Here is a 20,364-nt window from a genome sequence, read left to right as displayed (position 1 = left end):
GCTGTGCTATTTATTATATTGTCTGCGGTATAGCTAGCTTATGAAAAACTGGCCCTTACCACAGCAGGACAGATTTCCCTCAGAGAGATAGAGTGTGAAGTGCTAGCTAAAAAAGTCCATCTCTTCTTTGTACTGGGTGGCTGGGCCCCCACAATGACAGCCTGGGCAAGGGGGAGGAGGTATCTCTTTTCCCAATTTTAGTACATTAAGTTGAGAAGAAGAGAGATATATGGCTATACCATTTTTTCAAAAAAACAGATCATCTGAGGCAAGAGGAGAGTGGAATGCATGTATTTAGGCAACACCATATTCCTTTCTGGTGAGGTGGGTTACAGGCCCTGAGTCCCAAGAGTGAGGCCCGGGGAGTGGGTATGAGTCACTTGGAAGGGTGAGCTGTGGCGGTCTATATGGGGAGGCCCACCAGCTGCTCAGGTCTAGCATTGTCGGGTGGCATGACTTTGTTAAGTTCAGGGGTTGTTTGTCACAGGTATGGTTCAAAAGCTGTGTTTTGTAGACTTCCCCAGAGGGCCAGCTTCTTCTCGGGGATTATTTTATTTTATTTTTTAAGATTTTACTTATTTATTTGAGAGGGAGAATGAGTGAGAGAGAGAGAGAGAGAGAGCTTGAGAGCGAGCACAAGTTGGGGGAGGGAGAAGGAGAAGCAGACTCCCCGCTGAGCAGGGAGCCCAACGCAAGGCTCGATCCCAGGATCCTGGGATCAAAATACTCCAGCCTTCCAGCCCTGATTTCTGGGTTATTCCTAAGGTGATCCACTGTCCCAGTTTGCCCAGGACTGTCCTGATGTGAGCACCAAAAGTCCTGCATCTGGGGAAACCCCTCCGTCCCAGGGGGATGGTTGATTGCCCTGTTTTACTTTCTTGAGCCACTTGGCAGGTCAGACACCTCTGTCTTCATGTCATCTCAGGGCCCCTCCAGGCTGAGTCTCTGTCTGGGCTGCTTTAAGCTCTCTCCAGGCAGTTTGATGCTTACCTAGCAGTTCAGGGTTCCAGAGCAAGTGTCCCAGCTAGCGAGTAAGAAGCTGCCTTGGCTGTCACATAGGATACTACTGCAGAGCATCATCTTGTCCTAGTCACAAGATTCAGGGGAGGGGGAACATAGACCCCACTTCCTGATAGTTGGAGTATCAACATCATAACATGTTGCTGTGGAGAGATTATTGCAGCCATCTTTGGAAAATACAGTTTGCCCCAATTACCTTGACCCAAAAAAGCAGTTTTTCACTAATAAAGGTAATGATGTTGTTAAAATACAATTTTTTCCTCATGAATTTTCATAAAGCAATTTTCATTTAGGATGAAAACAAAAAGATCAGCCTGTAAATGTTTCTTGAATTGTTCTGAAAACCCTTGCTCACCATTGTTCTACTGGAATGAATATGTGTCTATAATATATAATATATATACCCCCCCTTACCCCTAAAAAGAAAGCCAACTGACCAAGATAGGTGTAGCAAAAGTTCATAAGCTTCTACAGGAGGAGTTTCAGTGTGTGTGTGTGTGTGTGTGTGTGGTATGTGAGTTTGCACACACATGTGCGGGGCAGGGAGCAGGGAGCAGGGAGGAGGGCGATGAAAAGGAAAGAGTAATTGGGAGAATAGAAGGACGTCAGTGGCATAGGACTCGGGCTGAAGGGAGGTGTCTGCAGCAGGAAAGAACTCGAAAGACATTGATGGCTGGAAAGGGGACTATAAGGGACAAGGGCAGTGGCGGTCATTTACAAGTGAAGGGCAGGTAGACATATATAGTGTAGCTTTAGTACGAGCATTTGGTTTAAAATGTGGGTACTAACGTTCTGGCCTAGCTCTCTCCCATTGTGATGCTGAAGACCCATGAGTTATTCTTTCTGATAACTTCTTACTTAATGGTTAACAGAAATTGGGATTTAAAAAATTTTTAATGTAATGCACATTATGTGGGAATTTGCTGATGAGCATTGTTTTAGCAAAGTGTCAGAAAGGCATGCTGCTAATCTTAACTTCTTTGAACTGATTTCTTTGGGCTTGATATATATTTAATGTTCAACTTTTATGATTCTTATGTGACTACTCTTGTTTTGTCCTAAACTCATTGTTTTACTAAGGAAAAATTTCAGAGATTAAAAAAAGAAAAAGGATAGCAGAGAAATCATAATTCGAAGCCACCACTTGTTTGTGTGTTTGGATTGCAGAAATACTGTAGTACGGTCCAGCTAGATTCTGGGATTGACTACCGGAAAAGGGAGCTTCCTGCTGCAGGAAAACTCTACTATCTGTAAGTTTTTCTTTTTTTAAATTTAATTTTCTAAGTTTAATATCAAATAATCAGGAAAAGATGAGAAAAATAAGCAGGGTAATTATTAGAGCAGGAAAGGCTAGTTCTGAAGCCTGTGATTTTTAGAATACAAAATGTTATAATGTTAACTTCTTTAAACTGTGTTTTTTGCCATCCACATTTGCATGATTTATAATGTGTGATTGGATGAAACCCTAATTAGTTTTTTGGGGAGGAGTGATGACAGATGGTTAGGAAGTAATGAGATCCTCTTATGAGACTCTAGGATTAAGAGAATATCTTTATTGTGTGAAAGTAATTAATTATTTGTGGACATCTCCTGACAAATGTGCCATTTCTGTTCCCCAAAAATTGTTTTATTTTGTTAGACAGTCTGTATTTATCATTGTTGATTGACTTCCGTACATAACTATGTAAAATATATATACACAAGTACAACTGGATATATTTTATCTTTTAAAAACAGAGACTCTCCTGAGTAGGAGCCATTTCTAATAATAGATGTATTCAGCCCATGTAGTTAATGCTGAAAAACAAATAGTTGGTTTTAAAATGTCATTCGTGAGAACCTGAAAAGGGACAAGTGCTTTATAAACGTAAACTGCTGTTTAGCATACATCACCAGTGTTGGGCACATAGTGGGTTCTCAATAAATAGATCTAAGGGCTAATTGTGATTTAACTCAAAGGCATGTTTCTACTAATTTAAATTTTGATAACGTGTGTATGAGAGGTTCAGAAAAGTTCTTGTCTCTGCCACCTTGTAAGCAGAAGTACTTTACTGTTTTTGAAGCAGAAATTAGCTAGAAAAATCACATAATTAAAATTGCATGCTTTACAGTGTGCCAAGGGGGACTATTTCAGTTTATTATTCAGATTCTGATGATTATTATAGAAGGTTCTTCATGTGCCCTTAAGTACTTTGTCTTTAAAGTACTTTATAATTTTTAAAAATTCTTGTAGCACTTCTTTCTGCTTCAGCTTGGACTTTTTCCCTTCTGTTTCTTTTATGTTTGTGTTTTCTGGTTTTTATATTTTTCTGGTATTTGCAATCTCTTCCCGATTCTTTGCTACCAATTTCATGATATTCCAAATGTGTGGTACCTAGAAATTAGCTTCTTATTATTCTCTGCATTCTTTTTCAAAGGGGGCAATTCTTGTTCCCAGTTTTCCCACAAAATGTATCCTTATGTGGAAGAATTAAAGCATATTTCTAATGGGAAGTGCCTTCAGTCGGATGGTAGTCTGGGTCTAAATCATGAAATTTGTTTCATACTGCTAGAGAAGTCTCAGTGGAATTTACAGGTCGTGGAAAGCTGCTTTTGTTGGGAGGATAGCCATTTTCTCTCTGACCTGAGGCTGCCTCTTCCTTTTCCTGCTGAAGTACAATTTTAACCCATTGAAATTCAGGTTTGTACTTAAAATATGCACTGGAGGAAAACAACATCTAACAACAACCCAGAGTCCAGGAATGAAACTTTGGATCAACTTTTTTATAAATTCATTTAATCCTCAAGGAAGGAAGATTTTGTTCCTGTATTTAACATCAAAAAGGACTTCACTATAAATGATAACCAAAACTAGAGAACCTAAAGGCACACCTCACTCAGAGGGTAAGGCAGATATGTATCCCTGAGGAGAATCAGGAATTATGATCCTCTCGGGAGTGGGAGAATAATATTAGCTACAGAGACACGGTGCTAGGGATGTAATTTATATTGTTTCACATGAGCCCTTAGGGAGAACTTCTTTCATGACAAGGAAAATTTCCTAGGGTCATGTTAACATTTCTGATTTAATTAGGTTTCTTTTGCTCTTGTTCTTATAGGGAAACTTATTAATTTCCCCCATAACAGATTTTAATGTACCATGTTATATATTGCCCTATTACAGCATGTGTTTCTCTTTATTACCCTCTGCCTAAACATCTGGCATTCGTTCCTGAACATACAAGTTCAGACTCCCCCTTTGTCAATCTCACTGGCCTCCTCAGCTGCCTGAAAAGAAAAACAAAATTCTAGCCTCCCTCTAGGGGAACATGAAGCAATATCGCAGGATTTCATACGAGCAGAATCCTACATCTGATCTTTAATGAAATAGAAATATTCATTAATTCAGTGTTTTATTAGTCTAACTTTCCAAAAGCTAATTCAAAATGTCCCAAAACATAATCCAAATAATATCAAGAATTATCAGAGATTTTTAAAAGTACCCAAAAAATTGAAGTGGGAGCACTTTCTATGGTTCTTAATATCGTCCAGGTTACACAAGAAGTAATTCGTATACAACAGTGTGTGTTTCTATAATTTATTTCAGTTGTAGTTTTACATCATAATAGATATAGAAATCCTACAGTACCTTTATAAATAAGTTCCAGATGTTTTTGGCCCATCCAAAGACGTTTTTAATCTCATATAAAATACTCTGAAACTTTAAATTTAGCAAGTTACAAATGACAGAAAGCTTGAGCCCAGACATCTGAACTTTTGCAGAAATTAAAACACCCCGTGGTTGTCCAATTTTTCATTCTGTGGTAACTGCATGGTCACCTCAGATATGAGCACAAAGTCATTCTCTTCCTTGTTGCTTGGTGGATTGGACTCAACAGGAATCCCATGTGGGGAATATGGTTTGCTGAAATCCAAACAGGTCGACTAAGCATTGGGCTTCCTGTTTGTATTTGGGTGGGGGCTTGGACTTGTAATTTTTTTTAACTGCCTGGTGTTTGCCAAGGGTGGTCCTATCCCATACCTTCCAGAGAATTTCACTGCTTCAAATTAGTTCTCTGCTTGGGGGCTGGTGACAGTGGAGGTTATCATTTTATATATACAATAAGCCTCTCTTTTCAGACAGGAAACACCTTGTTCTTCTTCACCTTGTTCAGACGCTCCCTTGTTCTTTTCTCTTTTTCTTTTTCTACTACTCAGGAACTGAGTAGTACAGGTTCTTTTTTCTAAGTCTGTTGAAGGAACCAGGGGTTGGGGGTGGGGAGAGAGTTCCTATTCAAATACCATATCTTCATGCTCACATAAAAACACCCCACCCCTAGCAGAGAGGTCATGGCCTCAATGGAAGACTTTAAACTGAACCAAAAGGGATGGGCAGGGAAGGTATTGGGCCTGGGGTTTGATTTTACCCAACTTACCAGCTAATAGGTTTGCCTGTTACTGTTTCATGGATGCTGGCAGAAGACACGAGAGATCTGGGTCAGAGACAAAGGATTTTATGACCCTTGGTGTAGAGAGCATGTTGTGTCTGTGCCCTCCTTGCCCTGTGGTCCCATTGTAGGGGGCACAGGGAGTTTTGCCAAGGGCCCAGATGAATACCTGCATAGGCAGTGAATTGTATTATAGCACAGGAACTCTGAGCTTGGGAAATCTACACCATTTTATAGCCAGAAGTATGCAAGCCTGTTTTTTGTTTCAAGGGAGACATTGCCTCGGCCCTCAAGGTTTCTTGTGCCAAACACAACCTTGAGAAATGGGCCATGCATTCCTGGCATGCTCAGCAAGATGTGCAGAAGAGTGAGAGACCCATGGAGGACTGTTTCTCCCAACAGGGGACACTGACCAGACTTTTAACCTTAAAGAAGCCAGGCTTTCTCCCTTTATTTCTTTTGGCTCCTATCTACTGAGTCATCCACTACTTCTACAAAATTATATCTGAACCTGTTATTCAGTTATTTAATATTTCAGTTAAATTGTCTAGAGATCATTTCACTTTCGTGTATATGGAGACTATTGATCATACTGAAATGATGAAAAATATATTAACTTTCAGACAAAGCCCAAATATTCACATATTTTTACCTGGTTTAATACAGTGCATATAGTCATCTATCTTTCGAGCCAATCTCAAAAAGAAATTTCTTCTTACTTTTACCAATAGAAGTTTCATGTCTCAAGTACTCCTAATCTCCCACTTGGGAGATATCTATTCCAAATAGAAAATAATTTTTGAGAATATATCTTTGAAAATTAAAAGAAAAGGTGGCTGGCAAAAACCACACAGCTCTGTTTTAGATGAAAGTTCTGTGAAAACAAAGACTGGAGCTCAAACATGTTAAAACAGCCCCACAATTAAAAACTTCATGTTTCTTGCCTATGATAGTCCCTATACACACTCCTCTTCCCTCAACTGAGAGAATCAGATCAATGAAAATTAAAACATTTCTTAGCTCATTTGTCACATCTTTTCATACCTAAAACATTGGTAGAGTTCTGTCTTCTGCCTGGAAGGTTGCCACCTTCTAGTTCACCAGAGTCTCTAGGACATCTTGGGACCTTCTCCCCTTCCCCTATCATTACCATTCCAGGTGTTTCTGTCTTAGACATTGGAATTTACAGTGTCTTAGTTTTTCTTACCAGTTAGAGTACCAACCCAGTCAGTCATTTCCTGTTCCAATTCCCACTGAAGAACTTCTGAAACATCTGCCAATAGAAGCAACTTGAAAATTGTTAAGTCTAGTTCCTTTTCTTTTAGACCATAATTTGTTCCGGTTTCACGTTCCCGACCGTCCAGAGTCCTGGAGCAGGCTGTGTGCATACCCCATGGAAACAAGTTTTTCTCTCATGATCTATAACAAAGTTTTTGTGGTCGAATGCCAGATATCCCCTGTATTCTTTTCCCGTTAATTCCCTGAATTCCCTCATGTATCTTTTTAGATTCTTGTACATTCATACTCATCCTATCTGACACTAGTTTTCATGGTGTCGCAATGGAGTCGTGATAGTATTGAAGGGAAAATACCACATAAGTTACAGAATGTAAAATTTGTTTAGCAGCAAAGGATACAGAAATATATCCATATGGTGATAGTTGCACAAAAACAGAGGATGACATAGCATATTCTCATTTGATGTTGTAAGTTTTTCTGGCATTTGAGGGCCCATTAGCTGACAAAAGTAGCACCTGATCAGGATAAGGATCCCATCAGGTCACATTTGTCATTCTTGGGTTGATAGGTGGGTGGGGGAGAAGGGAGGCTTATACCCTCCCGTAAGTCTTGACTGCTGTGGAGACTTTGGCTATTGTACGTGACTACTCACCAGGTATAGTTACCAAGTGCAAACTCTAGGATATGCCTGAGTGTTCACTGTCAATCAGTGTGAATTAGTTTCCAATCCTTCATCAAGACCAGACACAATGGCTTCCTGAAGTCTGTTCCTTAAAGGATAAGGGAAAGAATTTCTGCCTCTGGCAGTTAGAGAAACTACTTTCATGGGTTAAGACTGTTGATCTGGCCATTCCTTAAGCCTGGGGAAGAGAAGATGGTTGGGGACATTTTTGATGTTTACGGTAAGATTAAATTTTATTCCTTCTCAGCATCATAACACAGAACATATAGGTTTATATACTTAAGAGATAATCATATTCATAAACCAAAATATTTACAGATAAAATAATACAATGTGTGAGATTTGCTTCAAAATAATCCAGGGTGAGGGAATTGTGGGAGGGAGGTAGTTTAGATGAAACATTGGCCACAAATTAAGCGGGTGATTGTGTTGAGTTTTTTATACTATTCTCTCTACATGTATGTATGTGTGAAATTTTCCATAATAAAAAGCTTTTTAAAAGATACAGAATCTTTTTTTTTTCTGATCATACTAGCAGGAATTTTATTAATTTTGATGATTCTAAAGAAATAGCTTTTGTTATTTGATTTTCTCCATTGCTTTCTGTTTTCTATTTCATTGATTTCCGTACTTCTCTTTATTATTAATTTTATTCTGCTTAGTTCGGATTTAATTGGCTCTTGTTTTTCTAGTTTTTAAAGATAGAATTTTTTTTTAAAGATTTTATTTATTCATTTTGACAGAGAGAGAGAGGCAGCGAGAGAGGGAACACAAGTGGGTGGAGTGGGAGAGGGAGAAGCAGGCTTCCCGCAGAGCAGGGAGCCCGACGCAGGGCTCAATCCCAGGACCCTGGGATCATGACCTGAGCTGAAGGCAGACACTTAACGACTGAGCCACCCAAGCGCCCCTAAAGATAGAAATTTAAGTCCTTGATTTTTAAACCTTTCTGTTCTTTTTATATAAGCATTTTAATGCTATAAATTTTCTTCTAAGTACCACATGAATTGCATCTCATACATTTCAATATGTCCTGTTTTCCCTTGTGATTTATTCTTTGACCTATGGGTTATTTAAAAGTATGTTGTCTAACTTCCAAACATTTGATGATTTTTCTATACATACTTTGATTGCTTTTTCTATACATCTGGCTCTGAAATCTATGCTTAGTATTAATGTAGCCACATCAGCTTTTTAAAAATTAGCATTCGCATGATCTGTCTTTTTGCTTTCAGCTTATCTGTGTCCTACTTAAAATGGTTTCTTGTGAGCAACACATAGTCGGGAATTTATTTTTTATGCAATCTGACATTCTTTTTCTTTAATGGGAATGTTTAAGCCATTTGCATTAATGTGTTTATTGATATGGTTGGATTTTAATATGCCATTTGTTTTTTTCTGTTCTTCCCATTTACCTCTCCCTCTGACTTATTTCATTTTTAAGATTCCATTTTCTCTCTCATATTAGCTTATTTGCTGTACTTTCTTGTTTTTGTTTTTGTGGTTGCTACAGAGTTTAGAGTAAGCATCTTTAACTTATAATAGTCTACTTTCAAATAACAATTTACCATTTGATGTAAAATATAAAAATTCTACAACAGTATACTTCCATGTTCACTATCCTGACCTTTGTGCTATTTAGTCATATATTTTATTGTGTAATGTATTTTATTATGTAAAATAATTATATGTATTTTATATTATATACTGCACAGTACAATGTTATTATTTTTGCTTAAACAGTCAATAATCTTTTAAAGAGATTTTTTAAATAAGAAAAAATTCTTTTACATTTACTTACATGAATACCATTTCTTATGCTCTTCATTCTGTTATATAGATTGAAATTTCCATTTGGTTTCATTTTCCTTCTTTTTGAAGGTCTTTAACGTTTTTTGCAGTGGTATTGGTAGTGGTGAATTTTCTCATCTTTTGTGTGTCTCATATGTCTCTGAAGTCTTTTGTTTTTATTTCTGAAGGACATTTCTGCTAGCTAGAGAATTTGTGGTTGACAGATTTTTTTTTCCTTTCAGTACATTAAATGTTGTTGCTTGATTATCTTCTGACTTGTATTGTTTCTAATGAGAAATCTATCATTCTTTGTCCTTCTTTACATAAGATGTCTTTTCACTAGCTGCTTCTACAGTTTTCTTTTTGTTATTCATTTTAAGCTCTTTGTTTATGATGTGCCTTGGCATGATTTTTTTTGTTTGTTTCTTTTTCCCAAGGTTGGTTGTACTTCTTGGATCTGTAAGTTTATAATTTTAATTGAATTTGGAGAATTTTTATTCCTTATTTCTTCACATACTTTGTCCCTTCTCCCCTTCTCCAATTTCTGGGACTCCAGTTACACCTATATGAGACCTCTTTATGTTGTCTCACAACTTCCTGATTCTCTGTTCTTTTTTTTTTTTCCAATCTTTTTTTCAATCTTGTTTCATTTTGGGTAGTTTCTTTGGCATTGTGTAATCTGTTATTAATCCTATCCAAGGTATTGTTCATGTCAGACATGGTATTTTTTTCTTTCTAGAAGTTCAACTTCCAGAAGACTTTATATCTTCTTTCTCTTCCTCGCACCTTCCAGGGTGCCTGGGTGGCTCAGTTGGTTAAGGGTTTGCCTTGGCCTCATGTCAGGATCCCGGGATCAAGCAGACTGCTTGTCCTTCTCTCTCTGCCCCTTCCTCTGCTCTCTCTCTCCCTCTCTCTCAAATAAATAAATAAAATCTTTAAAAAAAATACCCTCATGCCTTCCTCTACCTTAATGAACATACACAGAATATTTATAGTCACTGTTTCAAATGTCTTTGTCCACTAATTCTACCACATATGTCATTTTGGGGTCTATTTCTACTAATTGATTTTTATCCTTTTTATTTTTAAAGATTTATTTATTTTATTTTGGAGAGAGCACACAAGCGGGAAGAGGGGCAAAGGGAGAGAGAAAAAAATCCTCAAGCAGACTCCCCACTGAGTGTGGAGCCCAGTATGGGACTCGATCCCAGGACCCCAAGATGACCACCTGAACAGAAATCGAGAGTCAGATGCCTAACTGACTGAGCCACACAGGTCCCTGGATTTTTATCCTTTTTAGGAGTTATATTCTCCTGCTTCTTTGCATGCCTGTTAAATTTTATTGAAGGTAAAATATTGTGATTTTATATTTTGGGCTTTGTTCTAGGACACAGTTAAGTTTTTTGGAAATAATTGTATCCTTTCAAGGCTGAGCTTTGTAAAGTGGGAGCAGAGTAACTTTTATTCTATGGCTAATTATTCTCACTAGTGAAGTAATACTCTTCTGAGGACTTTACTTGATACTCCATGTATTAGTAGGGCAATCTACTCTGATTGGAGGAAATATGAACTATTTCTGGCCATTATGAGCTCCAGGGGTAATGCTGTGTGAGTCTAGTGGCGTTTTGTTATTTGTCTGTTTGGCCCAACCTCCCTCCCTGCCCCCTCACCACCACCCCCCTCCGGAGGCCTGAGGGTACAGGAGACATTAAAGCCAAGAGTCCTGTCATTGGGCACTTTTGAGGACTCCGACACTCAAATGCCAGGCCTCCTGTTGACAACTACAGCCTCTTGGTCTGAAGTCATCCATTTCCTTTTATTTGCTCTGCTTCACCAGTAGCATATTCCACCCCCAGCCTTGAGTCATTTCTTCTCATGCATGCAGAGATTAGTATTCAGTTCAAAGACCCGAAAGGGACACTTTGCAGATCATGGAAACTTTGTCTTCGGTTGTGTAGCACTCTCTTCAGTATTCTACCTTGCAAATTCTAGCTGCCATGGCCTCCCCAAATTCTGAAATCTGTTTCCTCAACTTAGAGACCATTGGGATCTAATCAGGTTTCCTCTTCTGAAGCCTAGAAGCTCACCTCATTTGTTTTCTTTCCCTCAGGGGTCACTGTCCTGTGCTTTCTGTGCTCCAGTGTCTGAAAAACATTGTTTCAGATAGTTTAGACAGTCTGTAGTTTTTTAAGGTAGGAGGGTAAATCTGGGCCTTGTTACTTCATTATGGCCAGAAGTGGAAGTTTCCAATCCATTATCCTGAAAACAGGTAAATAAAAGCATCAAGTATTTTTCCTGCCTGTTTTAAAAGAACTGATTTTTAGTATAACAAAATAGTTGATGGGGGATGCTTATCTTTATAGGAGTTTTATAGATAACAGAAGAAAAAAGAATGAAAATTAGAATATCACCATTTTGTAAAACCCACATAATATAATGGAACTAGTTAATGGTCTTAAGTTCTATAAAATTGCAATAGAAATCGAACCTGAATTTGATCAATTTACAGGAAATATTAGGAGCAATGGAATATGTTAAATAACATCATGGGAGTATATTCACCAAAATGTAGACTGCAGATTTTTTTAATGACATAAATAACTTGCTTCTTCAGCAAATAAAAAAAGAGAGAGAACCTATAGTTTAAAAGAGACTTAAGGACTAGAACTCATACAGGAATTCAGTAAAGTGGCAGGATATAAAATCAATGCACAGAAATCAGTGGCATTCCTATACACCATCAACAAGACAGAAGAAAGAGAAATTAAGGAGTCGATCCCATTTACAATTGCACCCAAAACCATAAGATACCTAGGAATAAATCTAACCAAAGAGGCAAAGGATCTGTACTCAGAAAACTATAAAATACTCATGAAAGAAATTGAGGAAGACACAAAGAAATGGAAAAACGTTCCGTGCTCATGGATTGGAAGAACAAATATTGTGAAGATGTCAATGCTACCCAGAGCAATCTACACATTCAATACAATCCCCATCAAAATACCATCCACTTTTTTCAAAGAAATGGAACAAATAATCCTAAAATTTGTATGGAACCAGAAAAGACCCCGAATAGCCAGAGGAATGTTGAAAAAGAAAAGCAAAGCTGGCGGCATCACAATTCCAGACTTCCAGCTCTATTACAAAGCTGTCATCATCAAGACAGTATGGTACTGGCACAAAAAGAGACACATAGACCAATGGAACAGAATAGAGAGCCCAGAAATGGACCCTCAACTCTATGGTCAACTCATCTTCGACAAAGCAGGAAAGAATGTTGAATGGAAAAAAGACAGTCTTTTCAACAAATGGTGTTGGGAAAATTGGACAGCCACATGCACAATGAAACTGGACCATTTCCTTACACCACACACAAAAATACACTCCAAATGGTTGAAAGACCTAAACGTGAGACAGGAGTCCATCAAAATCCTAAAGGAGAACACAGGCAGCAACCTCTTCGACCTCAGCCGCAGCAACTTCTTCCTAGAAACATCACCAAAGACAAGAGAAGCAAGGGCAAAAATGAACTATTGGGACTTCATCAAGATAAAAAGGTTTTGCACAGCAAAGGAAACAGTCAACAAAGAGACAACCAAGAGAATGGGAGAAGATATTTGCAAATGACATATCAGATAAAGGGCTAGTATCCAAAATGTATAAAGAACATATCAAACTCAACACCCAAAGAACAAATGATCCAATCAAGAAATGGGCAGGAGACATGAACAGACATTTTTCCAAAGAAGACATCCAGATGGCCAACAGATACATGAAAAAGTGCTCAACATCAGGGAAATCCAAATCAAAACCTCAATGAGATATCACCTCACACCAGTCAGAATGGCTAAAATTAACAAGTCAGGAAATGACAGATGTTGGCAGGGATGCGGAGGGAACCCTCTTACACTGTTGGTGGGAATGCAAGCTGGTGCAGCCACTCTGGAAAACAGTATGGGGGTTCCTCAAACAGTTGAAAATAGAGCTACCATACGATCCAGCAATTGCACTACTGGTTATTTACCACAAAGATACAAATGTAGGGATCCGAAGGGGTATGTGCACCCCGATGTTTATGGCAGCAATGTCCACAATAGCCAAACTGTGGAAAGAGCCAAGATGTCCATCAACAGATGAATGGATAAAGAAGATGTGGTATATATACACAATGGAATATTATGCAGCCATCAAAAGGAATGAGATCTTGCCATTTTCAGTGACGTGGATGGAACTGGAGTGTGTTACGCTGAGCGAAATAAGTCAATCAGAGAAAGACATCTATCATATGACCTCACTGATATGAGGAATTCTTAATCTCAGGAAATAAACTGAGGGTTGCTGGAGTGGTGGGGGGATGGGAGGGATGGGGTGGCTGGGTGATAGACATTGGGGAGGGTATGTGCTATGGTGAGCACTGTGAATTGTGCAAGACTGTTGAATCACAGATCGGTACCTCTGAAACAAATAATACAATATGTGTTAAAAAAAAAAAAAGAAGAAGAAGGAGATAGGAGGGGAAGAATGAAGGGGGGGAAATCGGAGGGGGAGACGAACCATGAGAGACGATGGACTCTGAAAAACAAACTGAGGGTTCTAGTGGGGAGGGGGGTGGGAGGATGGGTTAGCCTGGTGATGGGTATTAAAGAGCGCACGTTCTGCATGGAGCACTGGGTGTTATACACAAACAATGAATCATGGAACACTACATCAAGAACTAATGATGTAATGTATGGTGATTAACATAACAATAAAATTAAAAAAAAGAGAGATAGACTTAAGGAACATATCAACCAATTACTGTGTGTAGACCTTACTTAGATCCTGAATCAAACAAACCATAAGAACAAAAGCAAAAAACAAAAACACTATGCAACAACAATCAGAGAAATTCACACACTAACTGCATATGTCATGACATTGAAGAATTAGTGTTAGCTTTGTTAGGTGTGATAAGGATATTATACTTATTTTTTAACAGCTTTATTGAAACAGAATTCACATGCCATACAGTTCACCCATTTAAAGTGTATAATTAATGACTTTTAGTACATTCATGGAATTATGCAACTAGAACCACAGTCTATTGTAGAATATTTTTATCACTCAACCATCCGCCAACCAGCCCAGGCAACCACTAATCTACTTTCTGCCTCTCTGTATTTGCCCATTCCTTTGTGATTGCCTTCTTTCACTTAGCGTAATTTTTTTCAGGATTCATATTATTATTGCCAAACAATATTCCATTAAATATAGAACTTTTATTTGTCCACTCATTAGTTGATGGATAGTTGGGTTGTTTCTGCTTTTTGGCTATTGTGAATAATGCTGTGTGAACATTCATGTACAAGTTTTTGTGGGCTTACATTTTTATTTCTTTTGTGTATACCTAGGAGTGGAATTTCTGGGTGTGGTTACTTCTACATTTACTCTTTTGAGGAACTTCCAGACTGTCTTCCAAAATAGCTGTACCATTGTATATCTCCACCAGTAGTGTATGAGGGCTTCAGTTTCTTCACATCTGTGACATCACTTGTCAATACCTCTGTTATTGTAGCCACCTGTATTAGTTTCCTAGGAATGTTCTTACAAAGTACCATGATCCAGTGGCTTAAAATACCAGGAATTTATTGTCTTGCAGTTCTGGAGGCAAAAAATCCAAAATCAAGTTTTCGGCAGGGCCTTGCCTCCTCTGAAACCTCTAGGAGAGAATCTTGCCATTACCTCTTCTTGTTTCTGTTGTTTGCTATCAGTACTTGGTGTTCCTCAGCTTGTAAATGTGCCAATCCAGTCTCTGCCTCTGTTGTCACATGGTCCTGCTCTGTGTCTCCTTGTAAGGGTATTAATCATAGAGGATTAAGGTCTCTCCCACTTTACCAATTACATCTATAAAGACCCTATTTACAAATAAGGGCATATATTAAGGTACTGGGACTTAGGACTTCATATCCTTTTGGGGAAACACAATCCAACCCAAATATAATCCTAGTGAGTGTCAAATGGTATCTTATTATGGTTTCCATTTGCATTTCTCTGATGGCTAATGACATTGAGCATTGTTTCATTTGCCTGTGACCATTGTCTGTCTTCTCAGGAGAAAAGTGTATTCAGATACTTTACCCATTTTAAAATTGTGTCAATTGTCTTTTTAGTATTGAATCTTAAGTGTTCTTTATACATTCTAGGTATAGATCCCTTGTCGTATATATGATTTACAAAAATATTTTCATATTCTGTGGTTTATCTTTTTATTTTGTTAATCATGTCCTTAGAAGCACACAAGTTTTAAGTTTTGATGCTGTCCAATTTATTTTTTTCTTTCATTGGTTATACTTTTGGTGTCATATTTAAGAAACCATTGTCTAATCCAAGGTTGTGAAGATATATGCTTATGTTTTCTTCTATGAGTTTTATAGTTATAGCTCTTATATTTAGGTATTTGATTAATTTTGAGTTAATTTTTATATATAATATGAGATAGTGGTCCATCTTCATTCTTTTGCATGTTGATATCTAGTTGTCATTTTTTGGAAATCATTTGTTGGAAAGACTGTCCTTTCCGTATTGAATTATATCAACATCATTGTTGAAAATTAATTGACTGTAAATGTAAGGTTTTATTTCTGGTCTCAATTATATCCCATCAATCTGTTTGTCTATCTTTACGTCAATGTCACGCTTTTTTTTTTTTTTAATGTCATGCTGTCTTGATTGCTATAGCTTTGTAATAAGTTTTGAAATCAGGAAGTATGAGCCCTACAACTTTGTTCTTTTTTTCTCCCCAAGATTGGTTGACTTATTCTGGGTCCTTTGAATTTCCATAAGACTAGTAGGATCATCTTGTCAATTTCTACAGCAAAGCCAGCTGGAATTTTGATAAGGATTGTATTGAATCTGTAAATTACATTGGGAAATACAATATCAGATATTCTAATTCATAAACATGAAGTGTTTTACTAGTTTCCTAGGGCTACCATACAAAGCGCCACAAACTGAGTGTCTTGGAATAGCAGAAACGTATTCTATCATTGTTCTCGAGGCTAGCAGTCCAAAATCAAGATGTTGGCAGGTTAGTTCCCACTGGGTACTCTGAAGGAGAATCTGTTCCATGCTTCTCCTGTAGCTTCTGGTGATTCCTTGGCTTGTAGGTGCATCACTCCAATATCTGCCTCTATCTTCATAAGGCATTCTCCCTGTGTCTTTGTGACTAAATTTCTTCTTCATATAAGGATACCAGTCATTGCATTAGAGACTACCCTAAACCAGTATGACCTCATCTTAACTTGATTATATCTGCAAAGATCCTATTTCAAAATAAGGTCACATTCAGAGATATTAGAGGTTAGGCGTTTTACATTTATTGAGGACACAATTCAACCCATAACAAATACCTTTTCTTTATTTTGGTCTCTGTAATTCCTTTCAACAAAGTTTTATAGTCTCCAATGTATAAAGTTTTATAATTATTTTGTTAATTTTATTCATAAATATATTATTCTTTTGGAAGCTAGTGTAAGTGGAATTGTTTTTCTGATTTCACTTTTGGTTTCTTTATTGCTACTATGTAGAAATACAATTGATTTTTGCATATTGATCTTGTAACCTGCTACCTTGCTGAAATTGTATATTTGTTCTAATAGTTTCTAATAGTTTATTTCTGATAGTTTCTAATTCCTTAGGATTTTCTAAATATAAGATCATGTCATCTGCAAATAGAGGTAGTTTAGTTCTTCCTTTCCAATCTGGATGCTTATTATTTACTTCCCTTGTCTAATTTTCTTGCATAAAACATCTGGTGCAATGTTAAATAGAAATGGTATATTCCACTATAGAGTGGACACCCTTGTCTTGTTTCTGAGCTTAGTAGGGAAGACTTTATTCTTTCACCATTAATTATGATGTTATCTCTGGGTTTTTCATAGATGCCCTTTATTAGGTTTAAGACATTCCCTTCTATTGTTAGTTATTGAGTATTTTTATCATGAAAGGATGTTGGATTTGGTTGAATGCGTTTTTTTGTGTCTATTGAGATGATCGTATTTTTCTTGTCCATTCTATTGATATGGTATATTTCATTAATTGATTTTTGGATTTTAAGTTAATCTTGCATTAGGGTGTTGAATTTGGTTGAGTGCATTTTCTATGTCTATTGAGATGATCGTTTTTCTTGCCCATTCTATTGTTATGGTATATTTCATTAATTGATTTTTGGATTTTAAGTTAACCTTGCATTTCTGAGATAAATCCTATTTGGTCATGGTATATAATCCTTTTTATATGTTGCTTGATTTCGTTTGCTAGTATTTTGTTAAGGATTTTTGTGTTTATATTCATAAGAGATAATGGTCAATAGTTTTCATGATGTCTGTCAGGTTTTGCTATCAAGGTAATATTTGCCTAATAGAATGAATTGGAGAGTTTCCCTCTTCTATTTAGATTTTTCTCTTTCTTCTTGAGTCAGTCTCAGTAGTTTATATCTTTCTAGGAATTTGTCCATTTCATTTAGGTGATCTAATTTGTTGGTATATAATTGTTAATAGTATTCCCTTATTATCCTTTTTTATTTCTAATATTCTCTCTTCCATTCCTGATTTTGATAACTTTTGTCTTCTATCCTTAGTCTGTCTAGGTAAAGGTTTGTCAATTTTGTTCACTTTTTCAAAGAACCAACTTTTTTTTTGACAGAGAGTTAGCAAGAGTAGGAACACAAGCAGGGGGAGTGGGAGAGGGAGAGGGAGAAGCAGGCTTCCCGCTGAGCAGGGAGCCCAATGCGGGGCTCTATCCCAGGACCCTAGGATCATGACCTGAGCCAAAGGCAGATGCTTAATGACTGAGCCACCCAGGCGCCCCACCAACTTTTTTTTTTATTTGCTATATTTTTTTTCTATTCTCTATTTCATTGTTTTCCATTCTAATCTTTATTATTTCCCTCCTTCCACTTATTTTAGGTTTAGCTTTTTCTTCTTTGTCCAGAATCTGATGGTGGAAGGTTAGGTTATTAGTTTGAGATTTTTCTTCTTCGTCGTCGTCTTTTTTTTTTTTAATGTAGGTATTAAAAGTTATACTTTTCCTTCTAAGCACTACTTTAGCTGTATCCCATAATTTTTGGAAAGTTGTATCTTCATTTTTGTTATCTCAAAGTATTTTCTAATTTCCTTTTGATTTCTTTCTTTCTTTTCTTTTTTTTTTTTTACCCATTGATCATTTAGGAGGATATTGTTTAATTTTCCTATATTTGTGAATTTCCAAAATATCTTTCTGTTGCTATTTTCTAATTTCACTCCATTGTGATGCATATAATTTAATCCTTTTTAATTATTTAGGCTTGCTTTATGACCTAGGATATGCTCTTTCCTTGAGAATGTTCCATATATACTTGAGAATAATGTGTATTCTGCTATTATTGGGTGGAGTGTTTATAGAAATGTCTGTTAGGTCTAGTTAGTGTATATTGCAGTCCAAGTTTTATATGGCCTGTTGGTCTTCTCCCTAGTTGCCCTTACTGAAAGTTGGGGGGTACCAGGCTGGCTCAGTTGGTAGACCATGCGACTCTTGATCTTGGGGTTGTAAGTTCAAGCCCCACATTGGGTGTAGATTGATTTAAAAATAAATCATTAAAAAAAAAAGTTGGATATTGAACTCTCCAACTATTATTGTTTCTCCCTTCACTTATGTCAGTTTTTGCCTCATGTATTTTGGGACTCTGTTGTTAGGGGCCTATGTTTGTAATTGTTATATTATCCTGATGGATTAAACTTTATCATTATGAGATGTCCCTTTTAATCTCTAACCTCATTTTTTGTATTAAAAAATGTGTATGTTGTCTGATGTTAGTAGTGGTTGCTATTTGCATTAATATGTCTTTCTTCTTGTCCTTTTACTTTCAACCTCGTTGTATCTTGGAACCTAAAGGATATCTCCTATGGAAAATATATTGTTGGATCTTGCTTTTTTATTCAGTCAAACAATCTCTGCTTTTTTTTTTTTTTAAGATTTTATTTATTTATTTGAGACAGTGAGTGAGAGAGAGCATAAGAGAGCAGGGTGAGGGGCAGAGGGAGAAGGAGACTCCCCACTGAGCAGGGAGCCTGATGCAGGGCTTGATCCCGGGACTCCAGCACCATGACCTGAGCCGAAGGCAGACGCTTAACCAACTGAGCCACCCAGGCCCCCCCCCCATCTCTGCTTTTGATTGAATTGTTTAATACATTCACAAATTATATTATTATTGATGTAGTTGGATTCACACCTCTTTTACTTTGTTTTATGTTTCATGCCTTTTTTGTTCTTTGGTTCTCCTTTTACTGTCTTTACATTAAGTGAATATTTTTAGTGTAAATTTTAGTCTTTTAATTTTTTTTTACTATGTTTTGTATTTTTTTTTTTAAGATTTTACTTATTTATTTGACAGAGAGAGAGACAGTGAGAGAGGGAAGACAAGTAGGGGGAATGGGAGAGGGAGAAGCAGGCTTCCTGCTGATCAGGGAGCCTGATGCAGGGCTCGATCCCAGGACCCTGAGATCATGACCTGAGCCGAAGGCAGACGCTTAACGACTGAGCCACCCAGGCTCCCCTATTTTTTGTATTTTTTTAAGTGAAGAACTATTTATCTCTGATAAGTATAAATTTTCATCAAACTGAAATGTCTCAAATTTATAATGAAGCATTGTATGTTGCTGTATGTTTTGAGAATTAAAAGGTCAGTAATGGTATGAATCTGTACTCTAAGCCCACCTGTAGGAAAAAGGGCTCTATGGTGGAAGAATATAGTTGGTTCTCAAAAGCAGATACATAGTATCTTTCTTATAAGAATCCCTATTGATATTTTATGAATGAGTAAGGCTCTGTGACATTACAAATTATAATTTTATATTAGTAAACAACAACTTTCTTTTTTATATCTTGTAGGGCATAGTCAGGTAGGCTGTTTATCATGTCTTAAAATCACATAATTTAGATGCACATTTAAATATTTATTAATCCTGTATTAACTTAGGGAGTACTGAATTAAAAATTTCAAGGGTTTGAAACTATTTGAAATACCACCTAAGAAGTGATACAGTAGCAAAGTAAGTTCATCTTGTATAAACTTCAGTATCAGACCCCATCAGTCAGCTCAGCATACCTTTTATCTTACATTCCTTTGTTGAACAGTAATTTGACAATAGCATATCACAGTGTTTATTTCCAGCAGGCCAGACAGGACCAGAA

At 37.0% G+C, this 20,364-nt stretch overlaps 1 protein-coding gene across 4 annotated transcripts in view; it reads left to right on the top strand.

Annotated features, from left to right (window-relative positions):
• The window catches only part of AFG1L (AFG1 like ATPase), a 221,597-nt gene that overhangs the window by 152,036 nt on the left and 49,197 nt on the right, over positions 1 to 20,364 (top strand). For all 4 annotated transcript variants that reach the window (XR_003521753.1, XM_027604017.1, XM_027604016.1 and 1 more), the window contains one exon: positions 2,188 to 2,270. Coding sequence is in view for 3 of the 4 variants with exons in the window: in XM_027604017.1 (XP_027459818.1) it covers positions 2,188 to 2,270 (83 nt within the window). In the remaining variant the exon portion in view is untranslated. The remainder of the gene's footprint in view (positions 1 to 2,187; positions 2,271 to 20,364) is intronic.

The sequence above is a fragment of the Zalophus californianus genome, chromosome 7 (genome assembly GCF_009762305.2).
Source record: "Zalophus californianus isolate mZalCal1 chromosome 7, mZalCal1.pri.v2, whole genome shotgun sequence".
Taxonomy (NCBI): domain Eukaryota; kingdom Metazoa; phylum Chordata; class Mammalia; order Carnivora; family Otariidae; genus Zalophus; species Zalophus californianus.
Note: the sequence above shows the minus strand (reverse complement) of the source record. Positions and strands in the feature narration are given on the sequence as shown.